General features: G+C 34.9%; 1 protein-coding gene across 3 annotated transcripts; it reads left to right on the forward strand.

Moving 5' to 3' along the window:
* The first annotated feature begins 1,177 nt into the window (after positions 1–1,177).
* LOC137959270 (DNA mismatch repair protein PMS1) lies at positions 1,178–8,837 on the forward strand. Of its 3 annotated transcripts, none has more exons than XM_068806658.1 (12): positions 1,178–1,263; positions 2,715–2,974; positions 3,912–4,235; positions 4,475–5,566; positions 5,943–6,202; positions 6,314–6,440; positions 7,032–7,100; positions 7,194–7,267; positions 7,593–7,658; positions 7,872–7,975; positions 8,074–8,255; positions 8,482–8,837. In XM_068806658.1, the coding sequence occupies exons 2-12, from the start codon at positions 2,747–2,749 to the stop codon at positions 8,581–8,583; spliced, it is 2,628 nt and encodes an 875-aa protein (XP_068662759.1). In that variant the 5' UTR covers positions 1,178–1,263; positions 2,715–2,746; the 3' UTR covers positions 8,584–8,837. The 3 variants fall into 3 exon arrangements, with proteins under 3 accessions (XP_068662759.1, XP_068662758.1, XP_068662760.1); XM_068806657.1 differs by lacking the exon at positions 1,178–1,263 and adding an exon at positions 1,459–1,581; XM_068806659.1 differs by lacking the exons at positions 1,178–1,263; positions 7,872–7,975; positions 8,074–8,255; positions 8,482–8,837 and adding an exon at positions 1,459–1,581 and having other exon boundaries at positions 7,194–7,271; positions 7,593–7,656.
* The last annotated feature ends 1,350 nt before the right edge of the window (positions 8,838–10,187 follow it).

The following is a 10,187-nucleotide window of genomic DNA, read 5'->3' on the forward strand; positions in this document are numbered from 1 at the left end:
GTATTATGTTTTAATTAAGTATACTATTACAAGTTACTCATTCTCTTATTTTTTATATTTTTCTCATTTTGGGGCACTAACACTGAAAACTGCTTTCCCTCTCTCCTCTCCCTGTTGACTTCTTCGTCTCTTCTCCCTCTCCCTGCTCTCCTCCTTTCGGCCTTCCTTTCTTTCTCTCGCACTCGCTCTCCCTCTTGGCCTTCCTCTTACTTCTCCCTCTCGGCCTCTCCCTCTCGACCCGCGATGAGCGACGATGACATTCTTAGGCCTTTGTGGTGAAAGGGCAGCACTGGCTGGCGCAGGGTGAGCCAATGACGCCGACAACAACAGTCGACGATGGCCGCCATCGAACCCCCTTTGCACGTGGCCGGAGGTTGAAGACAACCTCCAACACGCAAAAAACAGAATAAAAATTATTTATTGAATAAATTAATATTTTAAAAAATATTTTAATTTATTTTAAAAATATATATTAATAAAATAATATATTTTATTTATTTATTTATTTATTACTATATTAAATTAGTGATTTAACAGTGGTCAATTATTTTTTTAATTATTTCTTTTTTATGTTAAAATATATCTTATGTTATTAATAAATTAATTTATTTATTTATTACATTCCCTTATATTATTTTTAATTTTTATTTTTTATAATTAATCAGTGCACAATTAATTGTCACACATAATTATTGTATTAATGTATAATAAACTGTAATCATTAATTAATATAATATTTAATTAAATTAAATTATATATTAATATATTTTTATTATACATTAAATTACTTATTTTGTTTTTTTATGAAGCATTAAATTACTTATTAGTGTAATATAAATTATTGTTTTGGTTAATGTGGTGTTTAGGTATATATATTTTATTTAATTATATTATTACAAGTTATTCATTCTCTTATTTACATCATATTTTTTATTTTAGTATATTAATGCTGGAAATTTTTCAGTGAACTTGAACTTGAACTTGAACTTGAACTTGAACGTGAACTTGAACTTGAACTTGAATTAAATTATAAAAGGACAGTTCACGTTACCGTCATTTTGCCTCAGTGAACTTGCTGGTGTTAGTAGCGGGCGTGCGAGGCTTACTCCGGTGCGCGCTACTGACAGTCTGAATTCTTGAAAGCACGAAAGCTCCCTGCTTCCTCGCTCGTTGATCAAAACTTTTCCGCGGGAAAACGGTGGCGACTGGCGAGCCTTCGGCCCTCGGTTCGTTTGAGTCTTTCATCTGCTTGATCATTCCACAGTAAGTTCGGCTTTTCTCGTTTTTCTTATTGGGTATCTTTTTATAGAAAAAGGATGGAACATGTTCAATATTTGATGGCTGCAGTGGTATTAACAATGCCAGGGTTTGTTTGTTCGGGTATATACTGATGTTCATATTCTGTCTGGGTCTTCGATAGCGGTTTCTGTAGATTGCAAAATTTGAACTAGTTTGTGTTGGACTGTGGGAAGTAGAGGTAGGCCGTAAACGGAATCGACGGAAGTGCTGAGACCTGGGCATAACCAACATAATTGGGCGAAGCTTGATGATGACGACTTATGTTGGACAGCGGTGTAATTAGTTATGTGCTTTTCTTTTCTTTTTTTCTTTTAAGTTACTGGTGATTTATTTGCTTCAGCAAAAATGAGCGTCAGGCTTTCATGTTAAAGTCAGACATCTCGTATGTGAAACACCTGGAATGTGGTCTATAGGGTTAAAGGTTGTGAAATTGGCTGTTCTGAGTCGTCTCATCTGGGTTTTAGGTAGCAATTTTTCTGGGCAAACAGTAAAGAGATGCTCGGTGATAATGAAGAATAATGTGGAGATATTTTGCATGTTGAATAGATAAAGACAAAATTAAACTGACTTATCCCATAGACAAGTTGAAAAAACACATTCTCTCTTTAAAACATCTTAGACCTGTACTCTAAAACTTCTCTTATGGATGAATCAAAATTAGGAGGTATGAGTTCCTTAATGACATCCTAATTTAAATATACAACTCTTTGAAATATAAATTAATTTTTCTAGGCAGGGGTTTTCTGTGGTTGCCATGTTCGACATGCATTTCTTTTTTAATCAGCTTGACAGGGTTTTATTGAATTCAATTACATATGTGGAAGAGCTCATCTTACATAGTGGGGGTGAAAACAAACTGAGATGGCTAAACTTTTGTAGTTAGCAGGGGAAGCCAATCATATCTGGCAAAAGTGCATTTTATAACTCATTACATTTCTCGGTGGGTAAGAAAAGTTCACTTTTCCCATTGCTTTGTGCTTGAAAAGGTTTTGTACTTATTATTTAGTTGGGAAGAGACCTCAAAAATCTGCTAGTCATTTTGGGAGGAACCAGCTTAACTTTAACATGGTTTTGAAGTGAATTAAAGTCCATTTTTGTGTTCTACATGGCCTATTTGTTTGTTCACTATGATCCATGTAGCCTGGTTGTTGTTTTAGGCTTGGACTTGAGAGAGAGTGTTAGTGGGTGAAAAAATCTACCAATTTATAGTTGTCCATGTGCTCCACATTGTAGCTTGTTGTGTATAACATAGAAATCCGACATTGATTTGTGCTTGAAAAGATCCTATGCTTATTAGTGGAGAAGAGACATCCAAACTAAGCTAATCCTAACTTTAGCAAACTTATTGTGCATTTGAAATCAATCTTGATGACATGTTTTGAGGTGGAAAATTAATATAGGTTTTTGGTGCACAGGTGAGGAAGTGTGTTTTTACTATAGGTATCATATGGAAGGAAAAGTTGATTCTCCATCCATAAAGCTGATCAATAAGGGAGTGGCTCACAGAATTTGTTCTGGGCAAGTTATTTTAGATCTGTCTTCTGCCATCAAGGAATTAGTGGAGAACAGCTTGGATGCTGGTGCAACCAGTATTGAGATAACTTTGAAAGAGCATGGTGAAGAATCTTTCAAGGTCACAGATAATGGTTTTGGCATTTCACCAAACAACTTTCAGGTATTCCTTCTTTAACACACTTGATACTTTTCATTTTGTGCACGGTACCTTTGTAAATGTTTTACCATATTTCTGTTGCAACCAAAATTGCCATAACAAGAAGTAAAGATGCATCTTCAATATTTTATGGTATAAAGTTTATTTGGTTGCGTTATGGTAAGGACCAAGAGTACCAATTTCATATTTCAGCTTGGCATTTTTGCAGTTCACGGCAGCTCAGTCTCTACTTGCCAGTGACCAGTTGATGAGGCTATCTAAGATCATATTTCTTTTGCTTCAGATATTACATACCTGTGATATTTGAGCAAGTACTGAAATAAAAAAATTCCATATGTTGTGGATCAGCACAATGGCCACATGGGGGACTTCTAGTGCGAGGTCTTGGGTTTAAGCCTCACAGGGGCAAAAAGGTGGCCTTGTGAGCGTTTGTATTCAACAGTCAGAAAAAAAGGAAGATTGTATGTCTCCATAAAAATTAGTCATTTAGGTCTTCCAGTTTGATAGCTTTATGTGTAAAAGAATTGGGACATGTTTCATTTATCTACATTTGGCATTATAAAAGTCCAAACTGGTTGATGTTGTTGCTTAATTCTTTTCTGGCTTGTACTCTACTACTACGGGTTAGAACTTTTGTCTGTGAGTAACTTTCAAAATATCTCTTTCACAAATTTTTTTTTGAGTCCCTATCAATATTCTGTTCTGAATCGTGCTTTGTTTATTTTTTTATTTTTTTTGGTAAAACTGTATCATGATCTTCTATGTATTGACTTTTCAATCATCAATTAAATCTTCAATTTGTTGTCTTCTCTATTTACTTTTCTGTTAACCTAAAAGCAGCTCTTGTTTTTGTTATCTTCGTTCTTTCTATTATGCCTTTTTGGTCCCTTATATTTCATATATCCATTTCTTTAACTATACATATCTGAAAATTTTGCAGGTTCTTGCTCTTAAGCATCATACATCCAAAATAACCAATTTTTCTGATCTTCAATCATTGGCAACTTATGGCTTTAGAGGGGAGGCACTTAGTTCCCTTTGTGCTTTAGGAAACTTATCTATTGAAACAAGAACAAAAAATGAACCTACAGGGACCCACTTGACATTCAGTCATTCAGGCTCTGTTACTTCTGAAAGGAAAATAGCTCGCCAAGTCGGCACCACTGTCACTGTCGAGAAATTGTTTTCCACATTGCCGGTGAGAAGTAAAGAATTCAATCGTAATATACGAAGGGAATATGGAAAGCTCATTTCCTTATTAAATGTAAGATACACATATCCTTATCACTTTCAAGTTATTAGAAACATGGAATTTGAAATCTTTTGTCATGTTATACTCATTATTTATCTGTCTTAAGTATTATTTTGAAACTTCTGATTTTATGTTCTGAAAGTGGTTAATTGACCCCCCTTTGTGATCTTGTCTGTTTCATCTTCCTAGTTTAGCAAGTTACCGTATTCCCTGCTCGAGTTTCATTTGTTGATTTGTGTATCTCTCTTTAGGCATATGCTATTATTGCAAAAGGAGTACGATTGCTTTGCACCAACTCTACTGGGAAAAATGTGAGAACTGTGGTGCTCAAAACTCAAGGTAATGGCTCAATTAAAGATAACATCATAACAGTGTTTGGCATGAACACCTTTGCATGCTTGGAGCCACTAAACATAAGTATATCTGAGTGCTGTGGAGTTGAAGGTTTTCTATCTAGGTCTGGGAATGGCAGTGGTCGAAATTCAGGGGATAGACAGTTCTTTTATGTAAATGGGCGGCCTGTGGATATGCCTAAAGTCAGCAAGCTTCTCAATGAACTGTACAAAAATGCAAACTCTCGGCAGTACCCCATGGCAATTATGAACTTTGTTGTACCAAGTACTTCATATGATGTTAATGTAACTCCTGATAAGAGAAAAATATTCTTTTCAGATGAAGGCTCCATTACACATTCCTTAAGAGAAGCAATAGGAAACATCTATTCACCGAGCCAATGTAGTTTTTCTGTTAACCAATTTGAGGGGCCCACTAAGACCAAACTGAATATATCTGAAGCAGATACTCCTTGTGAGGATGAGGAACCTCACGTCTCTTCTAAGGTGCTTAAGCCTGAAGAAAGTGGGCAAAAAGATCAAGGTAATGTTCAGGAGTTTTCTCTTTTAGAAAGAATGCAAAGCAAAGATGTAGTTTCTCTATCAGATGGAAAGGATGTTTGTTTTCAAAGTGCTTTTGGCATTGAAAAGGTCAGAACTTCAGAGAATCATGCCTTGAGAACTCCCCTACCTTCAAAACCATTGAGTCATTCAAGCATGGTTCAGTCTTCCCTCAGTAAGTTCATATCGGTGAACAAGAGGAAGCATGAAAGGGCAGGACTCTCTGAATTGCCGGTACTGAGAAATGAGATGCTTCCATGTCAAGTGAGGAAAGTCAGCTCTACTACGAATGCTACAGACTCTAGAGCTCTTTTGTGTCACAGTCTGGGGGACAATGACACTGAAGATAAAGAAGATCAATTTTTGGACAAGAGTGGTGATGTGAATCTTCCCAGTGACATTGAAACTCCAGTTGCTTCCAGCGATGTTGATGACACAGTAACTAAAGAGGTATAATTGAACATCCTTGGTATTCACAGTAACTTTTTGTTTGCCCTTATTTTCTTGTTTTATTTTTTGAGCATGTCATTGTTGCTATTATTGTTCATGTTGTTATCCATTGTATATTAGTTATGTTTTGGGGAGGAGAAGATACTACCTCTTATGCGAATCATGATTACTAATGTGCTCTGCTTGTTTGTGCTACCTAAAACTCCAAATTTCTGATTTTCTAGAATGCATTCAACTAAATCAACATGAGTTTTACGTGATTTTTGAAAACCTTATAAGCTTTCCGTTAAAATCAATAATACCGTTTTTCAACTTCTCAAGTTGAGATTCGCTTCTCTTTTAGTACTTCTTCTGAAGTTGACTGTATTTTCGCCAGGAGATATCTGGGAAACATGTCACAGAGGACCAAGAAATCGGTTTCCACAATGATGTTGATAAAACTTCATCTGATCTCAATGGGAATAATGCACTGGTGCAGTCATCTGATTTGATTTTGGATACACCAGTACCTTGTACTGATTCAGAAAAGTGTTACATATTGCATTTTAGCATAAATGATCTGAAAACAAGAAGGAAGGAGAGGTGGTCAAGATTGTGTTCAAGCAGCAGCTTGCGTGAACAAGTAAAACTGAGAAGGTGTGAGATAGTAGGATGTGACGACTTCAAAGCAGGGGGAACTGGATTTTCTTTTCTATGTGAATTTGTTTCTATTTTATTTCACATGTAATGACCAATCTCCTGCCATAGATGTTATACTGCTGCAACATTGGAGGCTTCTCAAATAGAAAATGAGGAAGGAAAAGCAAGGGCTCTCGCTGCCGCAACTAAAGAGCTGGAAAGGTTCTTCAAGAAAGAAGATTTTGGAAGAATGAAGGTTATTGCATTTACAATCTGCTTTTGCAGTTTCATGCACATGTTTCATGTTTTCTGCCCAGTTGATAATGCTACTTCAGAATCTGGTTAGCACTTATGCTAAACGAAAATGATAAGTAGCAAGACAGCTCACAGCTTTTTCTAGGCATTTGCTTTTTTAATGAAATGTACTTATGATAATAGAGCAGGAAGCATGAGGTGGAAATTATTATTGTAATACACCCAGAAGCAATAAGGTAGTATACTAGTTCTTGTAGGGTTCATGATGTTCACCAATAAAGTGGTAGAGGACATTCACTATAATTCTGTTTTCTTTTACATTTTAACCTTGGTGTTTAACTACTAACCTCACTATGAAAATGGATTTTGATTCATATAATTTCGTTAATTCTTTAGACTAACTGATCTTTATAATTTAAATTGGCGCTGTGTCACCTGTAATTGTGGATGCATATAACTTGGTTTTATAGTTTGAACCAATTGAAATCTTGATACCCTTAAATAAGCGTATCTAGTGGCTGCATGCTCACGTGGTGTCATTTGAGTGGATTACTTTTTCATAATGTTAATTTCTATCTTGCTTAATTTTCAGGTTATTGGGCAATTTAATCTTGGTTTTATAATTGGAAAGCTTGATAAGGATTTATTTATTGTAGATCAGGTAAGCTAGTTTCATCTTTAATGGCCCAATTCATATGTTGCCCTTAACTGCTTTCCTCTATCAAGCTGTGGTAAAACTTTCAGATGCTTACAGCATGCTGCAGATGAGAAATACAATTTTGAACGACTCTCACAATCAACCATATTGAACCAACAACCTCTGCTTCAGTGAGTAAGAAAGTTTATTGTCATTGTCATTATTGTGGATAACCTGTTTGTCCTTCCCTCTTTGTTCTGGAGGATGAACTGTGGTCATTTCTTTTTATGAAATTAATTACCGTTACACATAGCATCAAGTTTAATTTTCTTTTGACTGATTAGAGCATCAAAATTATTACTACGGTTACTAATACAGTCATGATTTAAGGGACCATAGGTATAGTTAGCATGTCACATTTTAATAAATTTGATAAATAGCCTAAAATTTCATGATTTTGCTAATCATATAAAAGTCGAATCATATGTAATGACACATTTCTGATGGTTCTTTCAGGCCAATAAGACTGGAGCTATCACCTGAAGAAGAAGTTGTAGCTTCCATTCATATGGATGTAATCAGGTAAATTTTATGTGTTGATAATATGTAAAAACATATTTTAGCAATAAGAGTGAACCTCAACATGATGAGCTATGCATGTGGTTGAATTTTTCATGTATTAAGTGCTTAATCATATCATTTTGGTTGCTTTTCTTAAATTTGTTTTGTGTTTTGCTTGAAAATAGGGGTTTATTCAATATGGTGTTTGATCTCCCTTTTTTCTATTTGTATTAGGAAAAATGGATTTACTTTGATTGAAGATGCAGATGCTCCTCCTGGCCACCATTATCTATTAAAAACTGTTCCATTTAGTAAAAATATTACTTTTGGAGTTGCAGGTAAACAGTTAACTCATAAATTGAAGCGTGCAAAAAATTTCAATTCTTGAAAGGAGCTTATTTCTTGCAAGTATAAACTGATCATTGTCTTGAAACAGATGTAAAGGAACTTATATCCACCCTTGCTGACAGTCAAGGAGAGTGTTCCATCATGAGTAGTTACAAGATGGATGATCCAAGTTCTCTTTGTCCATCAAGAGTTCGTGGGATGCTGGCATCAAGGGCTTGCAAGGCGTCTGTTGTGATCGGAGATCCACTTGGAAGAAATGAGATGGAAAAGGTACAAGTGCACTATTCTCACATGTCCGTTTTCCCCTTCCGACAAAAAAAAAAAAAAAAAGAAAAAAAAAAAGAAAAGAAAACTGAATAATACATGTTAATCCAACAGGTGCCTTATGTTACATTTTGTGTGAAATAGAAGACTGAGTTGACATCAAACTATTATAGGTTGTGTGTATAAGCCATTATGACCTGAAAGGCTGTTGTGTTTCTTTTTCTTGTTTCAGATACTTAAGAATTTGGTTGGCCTCAAGTCCCCTTGGAACTGCCCACATGGAAGACCAACCATGCGCCACTTAGTTGATTTGAGCATTGTCTCAAACTGGTAAAGCTTGCAGGATGTGAAACGTGGATTCATGTGAATATGTTAGAGGCAACCCATGCCTTCCATTAACTTATATGGTACATTTTGTTTTGGATGCAACGAAATGACCTCTGTTGTATATAAATCCGTCAAAAAGATAGAAAAGGTTTCTTATATAAGTGCTCAGTGGTTTCACCATGTGAGTATAGAACCTCATATTTCATTTGGCTCTTGGCTGGCTAATTGAACTATTGAATATACAATCTCGTCCTACTGGTGTTGGGTAAGTGTAAAATCATAAAGTATCATTCTTGCTTCTAGTTGAACTTTATCCTTTCATGGTTTTGATTCTTCGCTTGACTTTCCATTTTTACCAGCTCTACCATAGGAAAGTAAGGCTGCCATACATTCTAATTTTAACCATTGTTAGCACAAAATTTATCATTTTGCTGTAATTAATCAAAATCATGTATGTTGGAAGATAGGGTTCAAGCCCACACGATCAAAGAAGGTTCATATATCTAAGAGTATTATAAAATGGGCCAAACGATCAAAGAAGACCTACAGGATAGGTTCAAGTCCATAAGAAGTAGGACCTACAATAATTACCATGAGTTGACAACTTTATCACATCAGTTAGAAGATCAAGAAGAACTCAAGAAAGTATCTTTATCTAATGGTCACGTCCTAAAAGAGTTTGAGTTAGGTTTGTCTTTTTTCTATATTGAGTTATTTAATTATGTTAGGATTTATCTTTAAGTGTTAGAGTTTGGGTGTAATTGGGACAAAAGTAATTTTATTGTAATTGGACTCTATTACCTTCCTCGATTATAAATAGAGATTTATGTACTCTGATTATAACAAGTCAATGAAGTATTTCTCTTTTCTATAAATTCAACATGGTATTAGAGCAGGTTCTGTGAGTTGACTTGGTCAACTTATAGAGATAATGAGATCTTTTTCTCTAAACCCTAAATCTTAAGTCTAGGTTCGTAGTTATTTTTTTTCAGTCCCTACACCCGTAGTTTGCTTTGCGTTTTCTTACTTCTACACAGAGTTTTTCATACTACAAATTATATATTGACGGAAAGATATTTGAGTCTAATTTTCAAAGAAAAATGATTTGTTCCAATCGGAGTTATCTACAGAGAGATATCGATATTTGAATGAGTGAAGGTCAGATTGTAAAAAGGTTCTAGTTGCAGCAACAATCTTCAGATTTCGAGGTATTTTATGCTATAAAAAATTAGAATTTATATGAATAAATATATATCAAAAGAAATATATGTAAGTCTATTCTTTTACTTATTCAACCAATTTTTTATCTGAGTTATCTACAAAGAGAAATCGATATTTGAAGCAACAAAGGTCTGATTGAAAGAGGTTCGAGTGACAGTAGAAAACCTCACATTCCGAAGTATTTTATACTATCAAGAAAGAAACTTTATATGGAGAATTATATATCAAAAGAAAGATACGTAAGTCTATTTTCTTACCTATTCAACCAATTCTCGACATGATTTTTTTTATAAAGAGATATTTATCTTGGAAGAGTCAATGATCATTCTAGAAAAAAAAAGAAACAATACTTAGTTCGACCAGATGACAAAGACCGAAATCTATCAGATT

The sequence above is a fragment of the Aristolochia californica genome, unplaced genomic scaffold (genome assembly GCF_029961685.1).
Source record: "Aristolochia californica isolate CCGP_79_NKW_82.1479 unplaced genomic scaffold, dmAriCali1.0.hap1 SCAF_3, whole genome shotgun sequence".
Classification (NCBI taxonomy): Eukaryota; Viridiplantae; Streptophyta; class Magnoliopsida; order Piperales; family Aristolochiaceae; genus Aristolochia; species Aristolochia californica.